Genomic DNA, 22,492 nt, shown 5'->3' with positions numbered 1-22,492 from the left:
CAGAGTTTCTGCAAATAAACCAACTCCTGCTGCGTGTTTCCATTTAGGTGGGTGGGGATGACAAGCTGTCGATGTGTTATTAGTGGTTTTATTCAGTGAGGAATGGGGGACAGCTATATGAAACGTTCAACCTAAAATCAACTTATATACAGCCTGGTTCAAGTTTAACCTGTGTTTCTGAACGTGCTGCAATGGTTTGCTGGAACTGCTCTGTTTGTGTAAACTGTCTTGCAAATCTTCTGTTATCTTGACTTTTCCTGAAAGGTCGCTCAGGGCAATCTAGTCACATAAGTCTCATGGCTCGTCTCTTGTGTCCCTGATTGGACCCATACCCCGTGTGATCAGGAGGGGTTTGCAAACTCAGGAGACACAATGTTCCCTGGGTATCTAAAGGAGAGGCTGAAATTGGGGCAGGCCCCCAGCCAGTACAATGCCCCAGGTGTTGTATTTTACATCATCTCTTGCGAAAGAGAGCTCTTGGCTCATTGCGCCTACCAGAGGGAAAATAATAGCATTGAAAGCAAAGTGAAGTTCTTTTCCCTGCCATAATTTAATTGGATTTTCAAAGTGAACATGGACTACAGCCTTGAGAGCCAAAGAGCTTTTGCAAGCCTAACCCTCAGCAATCAACAAGAACTCAGACAGATCTGTTCCTGTTACCATTCCCATGGAAACAGCTGCTGGATCACCAAAAAATGTCTTAAACTAATGGACACTTACAAAAATTGAAGGAAATTTCATGAGTTCTTTTCTTAAAACAACCCAAAACCAATTAATTGATTGATCTAATTGATCGCAGCTTTCATGCCATTTTCCACAGGAACCAGAGTAGCGGCAGGCTTGTTAGAAATGTAACCAGTCGCATCAGTTATAGAAAAGAGCTGTAAATGTGGTTTCTCTTGCAGCACATAATATTCTTAGGCTACTAAAGCTGAGAGGGCCAGGTTCACAGCTGATGTAAATGAGTGAGCCTTTGTTGCAGCAGTGTCTGTTTATACCAGGAGGCTCTAGATTTCTAGTGTTAGGTAAGAGGGAAATGAGGAAATTGACTTTTTCTTTTACAATGAGGTCCTTGGTTGAGATTTTAAAAGTGTCTTTGCAGTAAAACCACTCAATAGTCTTTTAAAATATACTCAAAATGTTTTAGAAAAGCAACGAATACTATAGGCTTATACGAGAGGCTAATGTTAGTATTTGCGTTGGATTTTGGGGGCCATGTATACCTTCTGGGACATGTCACTCTTTTACTGGACTGTTCTGCAAACACAGGATAGTCCGAAAATGCAAATTTGCTAGGCTACACTGGTTTATAAGTAGAGCATATGCCAATATTAGAGAGGGCATGCTCTAATTTCATGCACTATCCAGAGTGTGAGAAGAGAGAGAAGTATTTCAGTGACAAGTATATAATCAGAAATATCTCTTAATAAACAGCTGTCCCTTTTCTGCCTTCTTTTCCATAGTACATGAAGATGATGGGTGTCAACTCCAGCAGCCATTTCATTGCCTGGTTCATTGAAAGCGCCACCTTCCTTCTAATCACAGTCATGTTTCTCATCATTATACTGAAAGTTGGCAACATCCTGCCCAAAATCAATGTGGTGATTCTGTTCCTGTACCTCATGGACTACAGCCTCTCCATCATAGCCATGTGCTACCTCATCAGTGTCTTCTTCAACAACACCAACATCGCCGCCTTGGTTGGCAGCCTTATCTACAGCCTCACCTTTTCTCCCTTCATTGTGCTGCTGGTAATTGAGAATCATTTGAGCTTTTCAGTGAAGAGTCTGCTGGTAAGTTTTTTTCTCATTAAAATAAAGGGGTGGGGGTGTCTGGCAGCAGACATTTGCTTCTGGTGCTCCCGAGGGTCACAAATGAATGTGAGCTGAGTGGCTTCATTCTAGACTCTGCTTAGGGACATCACCAAGCCACTGCACAACGTGACACAAGGTAGAATTCTCCAGGTTCTGATCAAGAGCTACCCACAGCTAGACTAGCAAGGCTGTTATGGATAGAAATGAGGGATTCTGTCAGCGCTTTAAGGGAAGGTTGCTGACTTCATTACACCTGGCGCTGCCAATTCGTTGATTGCACAAACCTCAAATTCCCCTTTACATAGCAATGAAACCAGACCTCAAGAATTATAACGTAATGCTTGCTCCAAAAGAGAAAAAACAAGATGATCAGATATCAGTTCCTTTCTGAACTGAGATATGGAATAAAAGGATTTAGCAGGAGGGGCAAAACATCTCACTGGCTAACGCATCTCTGTCCTGCAATGGAAACCTCAGATCCTGCACTCCATTGGGATCCCACAATGTAAAGCAGTTACACCCAAATCTTCAAATACATTTAGGCTCCTAATGTCCACTGCTTTCAATTCAAATTGGGAGCCTAAATACCCCTGAGGATCTGGGCCTTAGTGTCATTTTGGCATACGGGAGTACCTTTCTCATTGCCTGGACTGTATAAAGTCAAGGTATTAGTCTCATAAGTAAAAACCTCTGACTGGAGACAAAATTTTCTCTGGAATCATAGATGTTTAGGTCCCAAAAGCAAAATTCATTGCTTGCATGAGCAAACATAAGTCCACAGAATTCAGTGGATTAATTTTGCCCCGTGCTTCAAGTAATTCTGACTGACTGATTAACTTGCAAAGTTGCAATTTTTCAAAATTTTGTATCGGCCAAAATCCTCTCTTTGTGAATACTGCTTGCGTAAGATATTGAACTGTCTGATTTTTGTGTACAAATGCATGTTTTTGCACAAAGAAGCAACTGCATATGCAAAATCATAGGGGCACTTTTAGAGACCACCACTGAAAATTTTATCAATAATGTGTTTGATCCAGTGCTCACTGAAGTCAGGGGAAAGATTTGCTGCCACATCTCTGGCCACTGGATCAGGCCCAGTGAAGGTTTTTTTGTGAATTCTTCAGTAATTTTGTTTTCCAATTTGTTCCACAGAGCCTGTTGTCCCCAACTGCATTCAGTTATGCAAGTCAGTACATTGCTCGTTATGAGGAACAGGGCATAGGTAAGTAGGGGACATATGAAACTAAGTTTTACTCCTTCATGACGGTGATACTTCATCAACATATTTCACACTATATTCTCTATATCTTTACTACAGGCCTGCAATGGGACAATATGTATAGCTCACCCATGTCTGGCGACAATACTTCTTTTGGCTGGATGTGCTGGCTAATTCTGATAGACTCTTTCATCTATTTCATTCTGGGCTGGTACATTAGGAATGTTTTCCCAGGTAAGAATGCCAAGTATTACAGGCGACTGCCACACAGTCTCCCTTGAAAATTATAAATCAGCCCTGGCGGATTCCAGAATTCATGGGAGTGGGTAGATCTGTCCTCGGCAGCGCCCTCCACTTGTAGATCAAGGAGGCGTGATTTGCTTTTTAATTGTATGTGACACACAGTAATAGCTTAGGGGGTGTCCCTGGGTTCCAGTTGTGACTGGGTATCTGAGAGGTGTAATGAAACTGTGACAGGGTGACGCAGCAGCCCAGAAAGGGTTAGGGGGTCCCTGCCGGTCACATGGCTAGGTGGGCTATATAAGAAGCTGTGCTGGGAAAGGCTGCGTATCTTTTCCCCTGGCTGATGGAAGCCAGGGAAAAGCCTTTGGGGATGTAGCCAGTATTTGTCAGCATAGGAGCCGACTCCGTGGGTGCTCTTGGGCTGGAGCACTCACGGGGAAAAATTAGTGGGTGCTCTGCACCCACTGGCAGCCAAGCTCCTCTCCCCCCCCCTCCTCCCTTGAGCATGCCATGTCCCCGCTCCTCCACCTACCTCCCAGCGCTTCCCCCTGGCCGCTACCAAACAGCTGTTTGGCTGCTCCGGGGGTGGGGAGGGAGGGAAGGAGCGGGAACATGGCGCGCTCAGGGGAGGAGACAGGGAAGAGGTGAGGCCGGGGCAGGGATTGGGGAAGGAGTCGGAATAGGGGCAGGGAGGGGGCAGAGTTGGGGCAGGGACTTTGGGGAAGGGGTTGGAATGGGGGCAGGGGTGGGGGCAGAGGGGGATCAAGCACCCACCAGTGGGAACAGAAGTCGGTGCCGATGTTTGTCAGTGGAGTTGTTTTATTTTGTGTCCTACGGCTCCTTTCATTTCACACAATAACTCATGCCCTGAGGCAAGGGGCTTTAAAGGACTTGGATGTGGTGTTTGTTTCCCTTCCCTGGCTGGTGAAATGGTCTATCAGTGTACAGACACCTACAGTGGGCCTGGGAAGAAAAGTAAAGTGCTCCTTCCATCTGACTATGAAATTACTCAGGATAATATATTACACAATACTTCCTACTATGCAAGCGGAGAAAAATCCTATACAGGAGTTACCAATCGTACACGTGGGCATCAAGGCGAGGATAAACTCCTCTGGACTTTATCTTTGCTATTCACCAGTGCGCAGTCGCAGCCAGTACTTTCTGTAAGATGTCAACGAGCATACACTTCAATTTGCTTCTTTCCTCCTTTTTCCTTTTGTTTATGGTTGCAGGAAAATATGGCATGGCTGCCCCATGGTATTTCCCATTGCTTCCCTCCTACTGGGCCGAAAGCTACGGTGACAGACCATTATGGAATGAGAAGAGATGCGGACTCCTCTTCACCAAACTCTTGCTCAGAAAAGAGGCTGCATTCGCCAGTAAGATGTGTACGTGCCTACTAGAATTGTTAATGATGGTAACCCCGGCAAGCGCTATATGAAGCTAAGTTTACAACGGGGGCGCCATGTCGTGTGTAGGCAATGTTTGTCCAGAGGAATGGACAGTACAGGAATGGACTTGTTAAATACTTAACAAGTCCATTCCTGTACTGGAGAGATTGCTGGTTGCAGTGGTAGCCCAGTTGTTAAATGTAAGGGATAACTCTGAAACCTTTCCTTATCTAAAACCAGAATGACCGGGTTAAGTACACCCGCTCTGCCATGTCTATGTGCAAACTTGACACTGGCCCATGCAATCTTAGAAGGGTGCAGTTACCTAGTTTGGGCATGCAAATGCAGGTTTGCCTTTGACAAAAGGGATGCCTGTATTTAAAAGCTTGCTAGGTTTACCTAAGGTACATAAATATGGTTTGCTTGAAGAAAGGGAGTACTTGTGGCACCATAGAGGCTAACGAATTTATTTGAGCGTAAGCTTTCGTGAGCTACAGCTCACTTCATTGGATGCTCACGAAAGCTTATGCTCAAATAAATTGATTAGTCTCTAAGGTGCTACAAGTCTTCCCTTTCTTTTTGCGAATACAGACTAACATGGCTGCTATTCTGCAACCTGTCACGGTTTGCTTGGTATTTTTAGCATGCCCTATGCGTGTTTTAGGGAATACCTTCAATTCTGGAAAGCTGAGCTAATATTATTTAGTTAACTACAAGCTTAACAAAAAACCCCTTACATTGACGTCAGGGAGTGATGGATCCAATCCCACAACTGCTATCAAGCCTAGTGCTTACTGCCTTGAGAAATCATATGAAAACCAGTTAGACTATTCTCACTATGCTTTGTAGCAAGTGTTTTCAGGATCAGGACCTAAGGCGTTATCTCAGACAAGTGGCAAGGGATTAAGGATGGCAGGACATAATTCCATGTCTGTTTCTTTTTAATCAGTTTGTAACATAAATTTCTTTAGTTTGTCTTCTTCAGAAGCATCTGAGCACAGAGCCAGGATCTGCTGAGTTTTAGTCCTCGCTTTTACTCCCTCTGGGGCCTAGGGCAAGTCACTTCAGCTCTTTGTGAGGCTGTGTCTACACTGGAAGCCTTACAACAGCGCAGCTCTATCGCTGCAGCTGTGCCACTGTATGGTTTCCCATGTAGCCGCTCTGTGCCAATGGGAGAGAGCTTCATTAATTTAATATATAATTGAATTAAACCACCCCCAATGAGCGGCGGTAGCTATGTCGGTGGGAAAGCGTCTCCCACCGACACAGCTCTGTACACACCGGTGCGCCTGTCGGTGAAAATTACGTTGCCTGGGGGTGTTTTTTTCACACCCCCGACCGACAAAAGTTTTACCAATAAGAGTGCTAGTTTAGAGAGAGCCTCAGTTTCCTTGTTTGTACAATGTGTTTAGCACTGTAACCCTTCCCTACCTTCCTGATAGGGGTGTTGAACAAACTGATTGATTAGTGAAGACGGGTTAAACGCTTCGTTCTTATATAATGCTTCTCGTGTTCATAAAGTGCTTATTATTTCAAATAATGGCTTTTTATAATATGAACAGGAATAGCAGCAGCTAAAATAATGAGAGTACAATGCAGACAGTTAAATTAGCATCATTATTACTACTAATGATAATAATTAATTTTTACAAAAAAGTGCCTAGAGGCCCCAACCACGATTGCTCCCCCACCCCCAGCGAGGCCTAATGAGAGACAGTCCTGGTCCGAAGGAGCTCACCCTTCAAACAGACAAAACAGACAAGACAGACAAAGGGAGGTGGGCGGGGGGAGAGAAGTAGTGGAAGTGTCTTGAGCAAGGTCATGGACAGGTCAGTCATCAAACCATGAATAGAGCCCAGGCAGGGGCGGCGAGTTACATGGGCCCATGGTGCCCAGGCTCCAGCAATATTCAGGGCCCAGGGGCCCAGCTCCACCAATGTTTGGGGCCAGGTCTCTCTCCCAGCCCCACCTGCTGCCCCCACGCATCTCCTCCAAGTGTCTCCCGGACCCCACTTGCTGCCCCGGGCGCCTCCCCTGGACCCCGGAGCATCCCTGTCTCAAGCTGGTGGTTGCCCCCTGCAGCTCCACCCTGTGCTCTGCTGTGCTGGCTCCGGGCATCAACTGCTGCCGCAGGGTCCTAGTGACCCCCTTCTAGGGCCAGGGCAGGCTGACCCTGACCCTGCCTTTCCACCTCGGACCCTTCTTTTTTCTTTTAGGTACTTAGACCTATTCTGGGCACCACCAAAAATTATACAAATGTGCCGCCCCGGGTGTCTTGACTCCCAGTTAAGTACCCTGCCGCTCGACACACCCTCCCTCCTCAGACAGTTGTGTATTTATTGAGCATTATTTGCGTTAGGTGGCATGGGCATGGGGCCACTTATAAACTGATTAATTTTTACTGGTATGTGTTGTTATAAGCTGTAGAGAGACAAGGTAGAGGAGGTAAGATCTTTTATTGGAACAACTTCTGGTGGTGAGAGAGACAAGCTTTCGAGCTACACAGAGCTCTTCATCGGGTCTGGGAAATGTACTCCGAGTGTCACAGCTAAACACAAGATGGAACAGATTATTTAACATAAGTAGTTCACACACATTTCCAGGGGCCATTCAAGGTGAAACGGCCAATTGACAACCCTCCAGTCACAGGGAGGAAAGGAAAGGGTGTGAGGAAAAGGCAGCTTGTCGGGAGGTTGGGGAGGGGCGGTTGTGTGGATTGTAGATTGCTGTAATAAGCCATAAATCCACTAGTGCCTCTGTTCAGCCCGTGATTTTTAGTGTCTAGCAGAGTAATGAATGTAAGCTCCCAGGCTCGTCCTTTGAAGGTGCTGTGCAGGTTTCCTTTGAGGACGAGGACTGAGAGGTCCGATATAGAGTGATAGTTTTGTGAGAAATGTTCAGCCCAGGTGACAGGGTGTTTTTTCTTTTCTCATTTTCCTGTGAGAGTTCATTGGAGAGTGCAGTGATTGTCTGGTTTCACCCACATCGTTGGTAGTGGGACATTTAGTGCACTGGATGAGGTACATCATATGTGGCGATAGGCATGTGTAGGACCCATGGACCTTGAAAGGTTTGTTGCGGGAGGGTATTGATCATCATAGCAGTGGAGCTATGTCTGCAGGTTTGGCATCTGTTGTTCTGGCAGGGTCTGGTGCTGCTTTGAGTTGCTGTGTGCTGGTCTCTGGGAAGCTTGCTTCTGATGATGAGTCTGGAGAGGCTGAAGGTTGTTTGAAGGCCAGAAGAGGGGCTTCGGGAAAGATGTCTTTTAAGATGTAGTCCCCATCGAGTAGGGGTTGTAATTGTTCAATGATACCCTGTATGGGTTCCAGTGTGGGGTGATAGGACCAACACATCTACAGCACCACATACAATCATGGAAGTTTGAAGCTGTAGGAAGTTAGAGGGAGAAATATTGGAAAGTTCAAAAATGATGCAAATACCAGGGAATGTTCCCAAGTTTTCAGCTGACAAGAATGTATTTCTCTTTACTGTTCTTTATAAAAAGCCCTATACCTTTTCTCGATAAAAAGGTCCATAGCCACATATATAAAGTCATAAGTTATCTCTTCTGGTTCTTTTTTTAGATGTCAAAAGTGCCCTTCCTCCTAACCTCGAGCCTGAACCCCCCAACCTCACCGTGGGAGTCTCTCTTCATGGAATAACAAAGACCTATGGCTCCAAAGCTGCCGTTGAGAACCTCAGCCTGAACTTCTATGAAGAAAACATCACCTCCTTGCTGGGGCACAATGGAGCTGGAAAAACAACGACAATGTATGTCTCTCTTGAAGAGTGGTTATTAGACGCTGCGTCAAATGGGTCTGTGTTGCGAGTGGGGATGAGTGAAAGAACAAATGGGAGTTCTCAGTGTTATAAGGTCTGGATAAGATGTCTTCTTTGATTTGGTCTTTTTGTAATTATCGTACATGGTGTACCTTGCCCCTTGTCCATCCCCCCTGTGATAGATAAGGGTGTTTTTCTACTTTGGAGTCTGACCGTACTGGTTTAGAGCATTTTAACAGGGGAAAGTGATCTCTCCTGATATCGAGGAAACAGAATTAAAAGCCATAATAGTCATTGGGTGCGTCCTAATCTAATGGAATTCCTATAATATTATATAGCACAGCAGTGACTGCAAGTTCCATGGCACTTTGGTGCCCATGGCAACTTGCTCCCAAAAGCAGCGGTTGATTGGCTCATATCCCAGGCTGCAGCAGTATTGGGAAGAAGCTTAATGGCTGCGTATTTAAATGAAAAGCAAATGAGTCTGCTGGGCTGGGAAGAGCAATGGGTTAATCTATTTTGGCCTTTCAGTTCTGCCAGGTTTGCATGTTTTCATTATTAGGATTTTAAAATAATGAATCTTAGAACAGACCTGTAGGACTGGATTTCCCCTGCGTCCAAGCTGTGCTCAGCACTAGGGTGGGATGATGAGCTCCCCAGGAGCTGTTTACACCTCCGGCGCTGTGAACTGGTCTGTGGAGAATCCAGGCATGCGTAAAAGCAGCAGGAGTTAGAGCAGCCTAAGGAACCCTACATCACAACAAGAGCAATGTAGCACAATGGAACTCCACCCCACAATTGACATCCATCCTAGCTCCCCAAACATGTCCTCTGTGGTGCACTAGGCTGGGGAATGACTGTTCCAGGAGCAGCTCCATCAGTCACACAGGTGCCTAGGTTAGAGAGTATGAAACCCAGAGTTCTCCATTGTAAGCCCACCTCTCTGGAGTCCTATGCTGCAGACTTAACACAAGGCCCTCCTTCCCTTCCACAGCACCCCAGCATTAGAGCGATAGGCACAGCATACCAAACCTTGCAACAACTGAAAGGCCCAGGAATGACGAACATGTAGGCGTTACCCGGACAGTACATTAAGCTGATAAGTAAAGAGATCCCTAGGAGGACTGGACCCACAAAGGCAGACACACCTTATGACTCTGGATTACTAATTCATCCTGTATCCACCAAGGAGATCACAGAGAGAGATAGTGTGAGAATAATCATAGTGACTTTCTGGAACTTGAGAGCTCGGGCAAATTCTGACGGGGATGAGCAGGGGTCACAGGTTCCTTTCTTTTCCTTTTTTAAATGCAATTAAGGGAGGGTTTGGAGTCCCAAGGGAATGAAGAGCTCTTGCTCAGGGCTTAGCAGCAGCTGGAAAGGCCAAGGGGCAGCTTGAGAAATAGCTTCTCCTTTTAAACCCTACAGGAAGTCTCTGAAAGCGACCTATATTGCATTAGTAGTCATTCTGGGGAGAAAGTACTTTCCTCAGTTCCACTGGGTATTACTGGGTAGGTAATTATTTGCCTGAACTAACCTACTGGATGGAGACCTGAACTACATGAGGTGCTCACTGTAGGTATTTTGTCTGGAAGTCTACGATTTGCTCTTTTTCTTGCTAAGAATGGCAGTGAACTCAGTGAACTCTCACTTTCAAAGCCAATGTGGTTACCAGCAATTTGGAGGTCACTAGATAGTGCAGCTAAAACTCTCTAAAATTTAGAGTGATCTTCACAATGTGGTTTTTCAGTAACTAAACAGCAGCTCAGGGGTCCATATTTATCTAAGTGTGGGGTAAGCCCGGTAGCCTGATGGCAGAGCAATGTGCTTCCACAAAGAGGATCTGAGTTCAGAACCTGAGCTTTGGCCCCTTGACTCTGGGCCATCAGACCCTGAGCGTGTTGCTGTTATAGAATAACCCTCTTATGGGCTCCCCAGCAAAGACACAGAGCTGACAGGCTCTGAAGGGAACTGTCTTGTCCTCATTGGCGGAAAGGAGCGTTGCCATGATGTGGAGCCTTTGTGAATGGCAACAGGGGAGGGATAAAAAGGTGAAGTGGGGATACCTCTTGCTCCCTTTCTCTTTACCTGGCTGCACAGGTCAGTCCAGTCTTTCCTCATGCTGTAGGCCCCCAGAGCTGTCTGGGACTTCCCCTTGGCAGCTGGAATGTGGCTGCCTTGCACTAAATCAAGGAGAGTTATATTAGGAGTCCCGCTAGGGGAATTCTGCTAGGCGCTCAGCGAGCCCCTGGGGAAGAGAATCTCCGCATTTGTTTACGCCATTTTCTTTTTTCTCCCAGATCTATTTTGACAGGGCTGTTTCCTGCATCATCAGGCACGATATTTGTTTATGGCAAGGATATCAGAACCGATCAGGACCTCATCAGGAAGAACATGGGTGTCTGCATGCAGCACAACGTGCTATTTAGTTGCCTCACTGCCAAGGAACATTTGCTGCTCTATGGCTACATCAAAGTCCCGCACTGGAGTGAGCAGGAGCTGGATGAGGAAGTGAAAAGGTCTGATAATGCGGATGCCACACTCCCTCAGCATGTGTCACCTACAGTGTTCTCGCATGTTAATGCAGAGTATGGCTGTAATAGTCACCACAAGTGGTTGGACTCAATGCAGGAATCACTGGGTAAAATTCTACAGCCGGTGTTAAGCAGGAGGTCAGGCTAGGTTACTATAGTATCCCTTTTGGCCTAAAATCTTTGGAGCTAGGAAAACATGGACCCTGTCCCAAGGAACTTACAATCAGCTGTAGATATTCTTCTTGATGAGATTCCCCAGTATGGTTCCAGGTACTTTGCACCACTCCAGAGACAGAGCTCCAACGAGCCAGCTAAAATGGGATTAGAGCTGCTTTGTGTCACCAAAACGTGCAAAGACCAGGAACCTACCAGTGAATCTGGCACTTTGTGTTCTCCAGCCGCAAGATCCTGCCCTTAACCTTGACATGTCAGATGGAATTTTTGAAGCATCCTAAAAAACACCCCCCCTGTGTCTGAGCTACATGTTAAACTATCGTGCTGCATTATGACAATTCTGCGTGGCAGTTCATGCCTGAGCAGTTTTTCATTTGTGTTAATGTTGCTTGATGCATTCAGATTCCCTTCCTTTTGCTAAATAACTGAACTGCAGCCTTTGGGGGCTTTTTTGCGTTTTGAAGGACTCTGAAGGATACTGGCTTGTACAGCCATCGTCACAAACTAACTGGCTCCCTGTCGGGAGGGATGAAAAGAAAGCTGTCTATATCGATAGCTCTCCTTGGTGGATCAAGGGTCGTGATCTTGGATGAACCAACCACTGGTGTGGACCCATGCTCTCGGAGGAGTATTTGGGAGATTATATCGAAAAATAAAAAAGGTACTGCAAAGATACTCGGGGTAGCATTTTTTAAATGCACCCAAGTGATTTAAGCTCCTAAGTGGCTACATCACTTTTGAAAATGGGGCTTAGGGTCCTTTGTTGCTTTTGAAAACATTACCCAAGATTCTTACACATGAAAATCCAGCAGCAGTAGCCACAGTTAGAAATGGGGGCCCTGGCAGGTAAAAGTTGCCCTTGCTGCTAATGGCAGGATTAGGGTTGGTTGGAAAATGGTTGGATGTTCAAGAATGGGTACGGACAGGCTTGGCCAAGCAATTGTGTCCCTCATCCAGGCTCTGATCCAAAGCTCATTTAAGTGAATTAGAGTGTTCAGTGGGTTTTGGACCAGGTCCCCAGTCCTTGAAAAATATTTCCAGAAGAATTATAATACATTTATCAAGGAGGGAGCAGTTTTCTCGAAGTCTTAATTATTGTAACAATTTCATGAAAGGGGCCTGACTGACAGTCCACATGATTCATGCCCGATCTTGTACTAGCACCCAAGTGACTAGTCTGAGGGCTGAATGGTTCAACCAGGCCAGAATCCTTCTCCCTGGGCTATGAAGTAGCAGCAGGACTGCTCCCTGGGCATTACTCCAGCCACAGGGATGGATGAAGCTCCATAGCCCAAGCACCTCTGGATCTATAGCTGGTGGAAGATCCATTGGTACCACCTTTTTCTGCCTCTCTAAAAACCTCCATGGACTATGAGATATGGAGACCACAAAGAGCTGGGCTTTATGGGGAATAGGGTCTTTTGAGACCCTCGATGGGCTCCTGTTATCTTCCGCTAAATTCACTTTGAAAAATTAACTCTGCCATAGTGCTTAGGGGAGCTTTCAGTTTCTTCCTAATATTGCCTCTTAATCAACTCCACTATTAATTCTAGACATGTACATATGATATTCAATGCACTGTCTGTAGCCCTCATTTGACTGTCTTTTGCCTGTACCACATATTTCAAAATCTCCATTTATTCTATCATGTGTCTTTTGTTTTGTTTTCATATGCATTTTCCAGGCCGAACAATTATTCTCTCTACCCATCACTTGGATGAAGCGGAAGTTTTGAGTGATCGAATTGCGTTCCTGGAACATGGAGGACTCAAATGCTGTGGGTCTCCATTCTACCTCAAAGAAACGTTCGGTGATGGATACCACCTGACTCTCACTAAGAAGAAGGTTTGTAACTGTGTTGGGAACTGAAGAGGTTTAGGCTGAAATTTTCAGAAATAACGAGTGGTTTTGGTTGCCCAATTTGAAATACCTTCAAGGGGCCTGAGTTCCATCGTAAACAGAATTGAGAAGAGAGAGGCAAATAACGGCATCCCATGAAAATCAAGCACACTGTGGAAAGGTTGGTAGAAGGTGTTATCTACATGGTGGAAATTGACCAGAATAGCTATTCTGGAATAATTCTCATGTATGGACCCTTTTTCCAGATTAAAAATGATATTAGTCCAGAATAAAGTCACTTTTATTTCAGAAGAGTTCCCACTTGGGGAATTATTCTGGAATAGCTATAGTGGCCAGTCTGAGTTTCCCCAGACATGCCATAAGTGGTGGAGTGAATCAAAATGAAACCTTGAGTCCTGATTCAGCACTTAATCACACTGGGAAAAGATAAAGGGTTTATGGGTAGGGTGACCAGATGTCCTGTTTTTAAAGGGACAGTCCTGTTTTTTGGGACTTTTTCTTATATAGGCACCTATTACACCCCCACCCCCGTTCCGTTTTTCCACAGTTGCTGTCTGGTCACCCTATTTATGGATGCCTTCCAGTCACATGGCTGCTCAGGTGGGGTACAAAAGGAACAGGAAGCTGAGTCAAAAGGGGAATTTAGGGGAAGGGTGAGTCTTCTCTCCTCCTCGCTGTCTAAAGCAGGGAAAGCCTCTGGGAATCTTGGCCCAGTGTTTCTCAGCTTTCTTAGCTTGCAGTCATGCTTATCCATAAAGTAAGCTTGAAAGAGATTAAGCAGATGAAGGTCCCACATTCAAAATCAATGGGAGTTGTGGCCCTGATCCTTCTTGATGCTTTTGAAAATCTCAGCCTCGGCCAATGGGGCTTAAGCACTTGCTTAAAGTTAGGCACGTGCTTGAAGTGCTTTTCTGAAAGGGGGCCTTTGTGTGCAAGGTTTTAGTCTGATGTGCTAGGGGACAAGAAACAAAATAGTGGGATGTAACCAGAAAATAGAGAAATTTCCCAGTGGATGGGGGTGGGGGATTTCCTTGGCCATGGCATCTCCACTTCTGATTACCAAGTAGCTGCTCTTATTACTCCTGAGGGCATTCTGTGCCAAAAATTAAAAATTCTGCCCCAGAAAAATAAAAATTCTGCACACAATATTTTAAATTTTTGCAAATTTTAATTGTCAAATAAATGTGGAGACTCCAGCATAGCATTGGGTATCACTGGCTGCACAGAGGTGGGAGATCATTGTGCAATGCCCACGGGACATGGACTCAGCGGTGAGACTGCACCCAACCCTGACACAGCTCAAGGACTGGGGTTACCCCAGAAACACCCCAGAGCCCTGCCCCTCTGTGCCAGGTGCACCAGGCAAGCTCAGCAAGGCAGGATCCAAGTGTGGAGGGGCTTAGTGTGGGGGGATCCAGGTGTGGGTTGAGAGGGTTCTGTGTGGGGCAATCTGGGTGCGGGTGGCTCAGTGGGGGATCCAGGTGCAGGGGGGATCTGGATGCACAGGGACTTGGTGGGGGGTTCTGGATGCAGTGGTAATGGGACTCTGCAGGGGTGTCCCGGTGAGGGTGGTTGGGGCTCAGTGGGGGAAGGGTGTCTGGATGCGGGTGGAATAGAGCCCAGCAGAGGGGGTATGGGTGTGGGAGGCTCAGTGGGGGGTCCAGATGCAGCTGGTTCAGGCTCGGTAGGGTGGGGATCTGTGTGCAGATGGCTTGTCTGGGTGGTCCAGGTGCAGAGGGAGTGGGGTTTATTGGGGGGGGTTCTGAGTGCGGGGGTGAGGCTTGGCAGGCGGGTCTGGGTATGAGGGGGTCAGGATGCATAGGGGTTGGGCGAATGGGGGAGCAGCTCCCTGTACAGGAATCCCTCCTCCTGCAGCGGAGGAGTGATGGGTGCAGGAAGCGGGGGGGGGGGGGGGGGGCTGAGGGGGAGTTTGCAGAGCTCCCTTCAGCTGGGGGAGAAATCTGGTGGTAGATCTGACCCAGCCCCAGATGCTGTGCAAGGGAAGAGGAAGTCCCATCCTCCACAGCCCAGCCGGGACTAGCAGCTGAGCCCGCAGGGTAGGAGCCATCAGCCAGGTCCTTCGTCAGTCCCTCCTCCTGCCCCACAGTGATTTACCTCTCTGCTGGCTGCCCTAGGCCCGCAAAACATACTGCTGGGGAGGGTTGCATGACTGCTCTTGGTGCTTTGCTTTGCGTCCCTGTTAGGAAGTCATTTTTCTGTGGGGGAAGCAAAGAAATCTATACGGGACATAAATTCTGTGCATGTGCAGTGGTGCAGAATTCCCCCAGGAGTAAAGTCTTACAGAGGTTCTGTGTTCCTTCTGACAATGAGACCTTCAGTCTCCTCACTCCACGCTCTGCGCCTGTGTTGCGGTCTATGATGGTTTACCAGAGTAAGCCATACCATCCACAGAGAGAGCTGGCTGTCAACCCTGCTGCTATTTATAAATGATACTGGACCAGCTAAACCCCCCATGGCCCAGGGGCTGAGTGCTGGGCCAGCTCAGGGAGGAAGAGACTAACAAGGGGCAGAGGCCTTGAATTTGCCTTAGAGCAGAGAGTTCTCTAACTAGGCCATTGACCCACCCTCTTTGCCCCCCTGAAAGCTGAAACACAGACGTCCTCCATTCGAAAAGAGGAATAGGATATCATGGGAGGTTAAAGGCAAAGCTGCCTGTCGAATGTAAATTCAGCAGTTGGGAGAGAGTCCATGGGAAATGTCGTCCCTGGAGCCGAGTGTTCTGCCACTTCACAGAAGAAGAAATCTGCTATTGATACTATGGTATCATCAGAAGCCCTGCCAGGTAGGGTGCTTTGCAGACACTTAGTGAGAGCCACTCCGTGCCCCAAAGAGGTCACAGTCTAAATAAATAAGAGAGACAAAGTGAGCAGTATTAGCTCCATTTTACAGGTGGGAAATGAGACACAGAAAGCGTAAGGCTCAGCTCCTCAGAGGGATATAGGTGCAGAACTCCAATTTAAATCAATGGGAATTAAGTGCCTACCTACTTTTGAAGATCTGGGTCTAAAGGTATGTCTACACTGCAGCGGGGAGCGAGCCGCCCAGCCTGGGTACACAGACTAGCACAAGCAGGCTGAAAATAGCTGTGTGAACATTGCAGCTTTGGCAGAGACACAAGGGGCCGGGTGAGTTAGAGCTCAGGTGGCTAGCCTGAGTCTCTGCTGGAGCTGCTTCGTACACACACAAACAACAAGGAGTCCTTGTGGCACCTTAGAGACCAACAAATTTATTTCAGGGGAGGGATAGCTCAGTGGTTTGAGCATTGGCCTGCTAGGGTTGTGAGTTCAATCCTTAAGGGGGCCATTTAGGGATCTGGGGCAAAAAAAAATTGGGGATTGGTCCTGCTTTGAGCAAGGAGTTGGACTAGATGACCTCCTGAGGTCCCTTCCAACCCTGTTATTCTATAAGTTTTCGTGGGCTAGAACCCACTTCATCAGATGCATGGAGTGAAAAAATGTAGGCAGGTATAAATATATAGCACATGAAAAGATGGGAGTTGCCTTACAGTTGGCGCTCAGTGTTAAAGAGGCCAATTCAATTAGGGTGGATGTGGCCCATTCCCAACAGTTGATAAGAAGGGAATGGGCCACATCCACCATGATTGAATTGGCCTCATTAGAACTACAAAAAGTAATTTTCCCTCTGTTGATATTTACCCCTTCTTGTCAACTGTTGAGAATGGACCACATCCACCCTAATTGAGTTGGCCTCATCAGCACTGACCCCCCATTTGGTAAGGCAACTCCCATCTTTTCATGTGCTGTATATTTATACCTGCATACGTTTTTTCAATCCATGCATGAAGTGGGTTTTAGCCCACGAAAGCTTATGCCCAGATAAATCTGTTAATCTCTAAGGTGCCACAAGGACTCCTCGTTGTTTTTGCTGTTACAGACTAACACGACTACCCCTCTGAAACCTATCATACACACAGCTATTTTGAGCATGCTCGTGCTTGTCTGTCTACCCAGGCTGGGCAGCTCACTCTCAGCTGAAGTGGAGACATACTCTAAGTGACTTGCCCAAGGTCAATCAAGTCTATGGCAGAGCTAGGCCTTGAACCCAGATCTCCTGCAGCCCAGTCCAGTGCCTCAGCTGTAAGACCATTTCATCTGCCTTTGATAAAATTGGAATCTCGTGTCTTGAAGACGGTTCACATAACACTCGCAGATAAAGTCGTGGGTTAGGAGGCTGGCACCCCTGACTGATATTTGATCATCAAGAAACATCTTCTTTTCCTAGTGTCCAAACCAGAACCTGGCAGAGGAGTACAACACCTCAGCAGTGACCTCCCTGATCCAGTCACACCTCCCAGAAGCTTATCTCAAGGAAGATGTTGGTGGAGAGCTTGTGTATGTGCTTCCACCATTCAACTCCAGAGTCTCTGGAGCGTATCAGTCTCTCCTGAGGGCTCTAGATACTGGCTTGAGTGATCTCCACATTGGCTGCTATGGCATTTCAGACAGCACCGTGGAAGAGGTATGAGTTTAAAATCTTTTAGTTTTAATTAAATGATATGGAGAGTCTGTGATTAACTTTCCCAAAGATCTATAATTCTGCTTTGGGGCCAACCAGTGACACGACTGGGTGGGAATGGTGTGGTGTTGGTTTTTGGTAGGTTAGTCGGCTGGTGCCCCCCTCCCCCCCCGCCCACTGGGTTTTGTGTTTTGTTGTAGTTCTATTTTTTTTAAAGTCCAGCAATGAGAATGTTCTGGCTCACCAAAAAATTCCCACCTTGCTCAGTGTTTTTCAGTATCTTCCCAGGAAAAAGAGATGATGGGCCGGGGGGAACGGGAGTGGTGCTGTGCTACTTAACTTCTTTTGGCAATCCCAATGAATCAGGGTGTTTCGGCTGAAACAATCAGAATGAGAGAGTTCATAATATCTACATTTTGTATGTTGTCCATTATGCTTCAGGGTGAACACCATATAGGCCACTCAGAATGACTGTCTCCGTCTGTCTGTCTGCAAACCCACAGAGAAAGTGCTGCATCGTTTCCCATTCAGAAGCTTTAGTTCACTAACATAAATGTTTTCAGATGAAAGAGTAAATTCTTCAGAAACTGATAGGGGCTGCTGGAGAGGCATTGGTCCAGGTGCCCAGTCTGACCTGTTGGACTCTAACCCCCAGAAAGTGTGTTTTCTCTATCCTAGCCAAAGTCACTGTGAGGCTAGTGTTGAGAATCTGCTGACATTTCTTGTGAAGAAGATTTATTTCCCACTGCTGAATCATTAACTCCCACCAAACACAGGCATTCAGCGAAACATAAAGAAATTTTAAATATTAAGGGCTAGGTTATCACAGCCCTTTCCTGGCAGTGCAGTAAGGGGGCAAAAGGCCACCATTACCCCCTTGAACAGATCTCCTGGACTTGTCTTCACTGCAAAGTTAATTTGACTTAACATGGGTGTTGCCCATCCCCACAAAACCCCCTAACTTGAGTGCTTTTAACTTGGCTGGACCAAGAGGCTGTGTCTTCAGTAGGCAAAAAGGTGTGTTCTTAAGTTAATTAACTTGAGGTAAAATCCTAGCAAGGACAAAGTAATTTGTGGTTTTCACATGGGTCAGCAGGTCAAGTTAAAAACTAGGCTTCCCAGTAATCCTTAATGCGACTTGCTGACTTGTGTGAAAGTCACAAATTGCCTAGTCTTCACTACAATTTCACCTCAAGTCAAGAACACACCATTTTTGCCTAGTAAAGACAAGACTGAAGCGGGTATAGGGTAAAACCTGAGGGAACGCAACTTTTCAGTTGACAACACAACCATTCTGCCGTGCAGATACAGCCTACTGCCACGCGAGTGCTGTTAGTCTTCCAGTGCCTTTCCACAATTCCCCCCATGTGCCCAGACAAGTTCTTCTGTAATTCACTGGGAAAAAGTGTAACAGCAGCACTAAGAATCATGGGATGTGTCCCCAGAAGTCAGAGTGCCACACATAAGTCAGTGCAGACACAGCAACTCGAGTGTTATTTCACAGCATGGCCTCTCACTCGAGTGTAGATAACTCGGGATAACTCCGCAGTGAAGGAAGGCCCTCTCAGTGGGGTGAGCAAAGGCTTCTTGCTCAGTACGCCCCACTGCAAGTGAACAGGCAGAGAGGGAACCTGGGTGGGTGGAGACTCACTCACTAGCCAAAGTAGCTGATAGGGTGCACAGTGGAGAGGAAGCCACTCCATCAAAAGCAGCAAATTTACACCTCACCCAGAGCAAGGAGGACAGCAGGGAGGGGACTTTAATTCAGAGGGGTGTCTCTGAATCTCACAATGTCTCACGAAGGCCAGGGGCACAACTGGATGATAAGAAGACAAGCTGAATGGTTGTTCTGTTTTGTTGTTATGCTAGGGAATGATTGTAACTTGGAATATTCTTCTCTTTTGTTTTCTTGTCCTGTAGGTATTTCTTAACCTGACTAAAGACCTGGAGAAAGACAAACAGCATGATCCTGGATTGTCCCAAGAGGCCAGTGGACTAATGGACACCAAGGAGATGTCTCTGAGCACGGATAGCGTCACTGAAAGAGATGGTACTCATTTAACGTGATTTTATTCCCAATTTATACCAAGTGTAATTAATGACAGCTAGGCTCAGCAGTGAACACACTGTCTCCTTTCTTTGGTTAAATACAGACCAAACTTCAGCCAACCAATCATCATCTGTCCAATACAAGTACAGTACATAATAGTTTTATAATAATACTGGTTTCTAATTGTCTGAATCACAAAAAATGTTCTCAATATATTTTTTTACTCACCTTCTGATAAATAAGTCCTTCCTTAGAACACAGGATTGGGATTCAAGAGAACCAGGTTCTATTCCTGGTTTGGTCCTTGGCCTGATGGGTGACCGTGAGTAAGTTACATCACCACCCTATGACTCACTCTTGTCATATGTAAATGGAGACAATTAAACTGACCTCCTTTGAAAAATGCTTTGAGCTCCATTGATGAAAAGTGCTAGATAAGAGCTGGGTATTATTATTATTATTTAATCCAGTCAAATACAGCTCTCGGTAAAGATGCAAATGTGCATCTGAGTGTAAGCACTGTAACGGATGCAGATGATTATTTATAAAAATTAGACCAGCCTCAAAGAAACTACCTGGAAAGACCTTTAATTTTGTGTAGCACAAACGCAGCTAGGGGAGAGTGAGCTGGTTTCAGTTTCTTTCTGTCATAACCATGCTGGCAGATTAGAAACCTATCTTTTTGCTTGTAAATGGACCCTGTAAGATAGAGAAGTAATTGAGGAGATACAGGCTAGGTATTAGAAAAAACTTTTTTTTTTTGGATTTATAATTTTTTATTAATTTTTCCAAATACAACAAATATACCAAAATACCAGCTTCATCCTAATACACAAAGTAAGTAAAGAGGGGTAGATTAAAGGGAGGGGAAGCAACATGTCTATCTTCAGGGTCTGCATTCATCATAGACCTCTAAAAAGTCAGCCCAAATAATTTTGGGGATGCCAGAAGCTGGGAATGGGCAACAGGAGATGGATCACTTGATGATTTCCTGTTCTGTTCATTGCCTCTGGGGCACCTGGCATTGGCCACTTTCAGAGGACAGGATACTGAGCTAGATGAACCATTGGTCTGACCCAGTATGGCCGTTCTTATGCCCCTTCTGCGGAATGCCAGTTGTTAGGAAAAACTTTCTAACTATAAGGATAGTTATACACTGGAATGGGTTACATAAGGGGGCTGTGGAATTCTGGAGGTTTTTAAGAAAAGATTAGACAGATACCTGGTCTAGGTATACTTAGGGTATGTCTACACTGGAACGCTCCCGCAGCAGCACTTTGAAGTGCGAGTGTGGTTGTGCGCGGGTGCTGGGAGAGAGCTCTCCCAGCGCTCCTCGTAATCCACCTCCACGAGGGGATTACGCTCCCAGCCTGTCTACACTAGCCCTTTAAAGCACTCAGACTTGCTGTGCTCAAGGGGGTGTTTTTTCACACCCCTGAGCCGGCAAGTTAGAGCTCTATAAAATGTAAGTGTAGACAAGCCCTTAATCTTACCGTAGTGCAAAGGGCTGGACTAGATGATGTAGGATTAAGTATAAACTCAATTCCAGCCCTGCATTTCTATGATTTTATGTCCCTTCCAAAGGAGAGCACTGAACATTATTTGCTTGGTCCTGTATTATATATGTGGTAATATTTCATTCATGACAAAGAAAACTCTGATGGACCAAATAGAGAAGAATATCTGGTACAAGCATTTGTCTCCATTTTTTATGTATTCTGTGCAATTATCCATTAGTTTACATGGCAGTTCCTATGCCTTGTTCCTTTTCTTCATTTGCAATTTTCAGATAAGTTTTATTATTGATTTGTGTGTCTAAGAAGCTATTTATTAAATGATGAAAACATCAAACTTGCAAATATGAACAGCTGTAAGTTTCCTATGCCAGTTACAGTTGTACATGTAAGCTATTTGTGTTTTGCCGCTAGGGTAAGGAATGAGGAAGGATGATTCAGTGGTTAGTGCACCCCCCTGTGAATTGGGAGACCTGGGTTCAGTTCTGTGCTGTGGCATTGCTTTCCTCTGTGACCTTGGGCAAGTTACATTGGCCCAAATCCTGATTTGAACAGAAGTTAGGTGCCTAAATACTTTTGAGGACCTTGGTCTTAGTCACACGGTGCCTCAATTCTCTGACTGTAAAATAGGGCTAATAGCACTTCCCTACCTCACAAGAGTGCTGTGAGGATAAATACATTAAAGATTGTGAGGTGAGCAGATAGCACAGAAGGAGGGGGGCAGCATATAAGTATTTAAAACAGGTAAAAGGCTCACTCCCTCTCGCACATAGGCAGGCGTCTGTGAGAGAGAGGGGTGATGTAGTGACCTGATCTAGGAATGCCTGAGTTCTAATCCCAGCTCTGGCCTTGGGTAAATAATTTAGCCTCCCAGCTCCAATTCTCTCCATCTGTAAATGGGAACAGTAATATTTACATACCTCACAGAGGTGTTGCGGGGGGGTTGATTCATAACTCTGAAGTGTTTTGACAATGACAAGTGCTAAGTGGGGTTCTCTTTATTATGCACAGACCAAGTCCTGGTTAGATCAAAAAAGGTGACCGGTTTGCCACTGCTGCTCAAGAGGACAACAGCCGTTTTCATTAAGAGGTTCCACCACACCCGACGGAACTTGAAAGGCTTTTTTACTCAGGGCATCCTACCCGTGATCTTTGTGACAGTAGCCATGGGCCTCAGCACATTGAGAACTGAGGTGGCTGAATACCCAGAACTCCACCTTTCTCCCTCCCTGTATGGTTTCTCAGGGCAGGCAGATTTCTTTGGGTAAATCTCTCTTTTTTCATTATTATTAAACCTGTTTTACTGATTGTTTATAAAATGGCAGATTGTGCTGTCAGGAGAGTGACTAAGCAAATCCAGTGGAAAAGTGTTACACAGAAAACCATGTAATAATAAAGTCATATTCCTAGCTT

The 22,492-nt window shown here is 45.9% G+C and overlaps 1 protein-coding gene across 1 annotated transcript in view; it reads left to right on the top strand.

The window, feature by feature from the left end:
- ABCA12 (ATP binding cassette subfamily A member 12) overlaps positions 1-22,492 on the top strand; it is a 90,410-nt gene that overhangs the window by 33,389 nt on the left and 34,529 nt on the right. Inside the window, exons 16-26 of the mRNA XM_078848028.1 lie at positions 1,464-1,793; positions 2,967-3,036; positions 3,133-3,267; positions 4,512-4,667; positions 8,255-8,441; positions 10,751-10,969; positions 11,623-11,819; positions 12,843-13,003; positions 17,282-17,518; positions 19,436-19,565; positions 22,091-22,343. Coding sequence (XP_078704154.1) covers positions 1,464-1,793; positions 2,967-3,036; positions 3,133-3,267; positions 4,512-4,667; positions 8,255-8,441; positions 10,751-10,969; positions 11,623-11,819; positions 12,843-13,003; positions 17,282-17,518; positions 19,436-19,565; positions 22,091-22,343 — 2,075 coding nt within the window. The remainder of the gene's footprint in view (positions 1-1,463; positions 1,794-2,966; positions 3,037-3,132; positions 3,268-4,511; positions 4,668-8,254; positions 8,442-10,750; positions 10,970-11,622; positions 11,820-12,842; positions 13,004-17,281; positions 17,519-19,435; positions 19,566-22,090; positions 22,344-22,492) is intronic.

Source organism: Lepidochelys kempii, chromosome 11, assembly GCF_965140285.1.
Source record: "Lepidochelys kempii isolate rLepKem1 chromosome 11, rLepKem1.hap1, whole genome shotgun sequence".
NCBI classification, from domain to species: domain Eukaryota; kingdom Metazoa; phylum Chordata; order Testudines; family Cheloniidae; genus Lepidochelys; species Lepidochelys kempii.
This window is presented reverse-complemented; position numbering and strand designations above follow the sequence as displayed.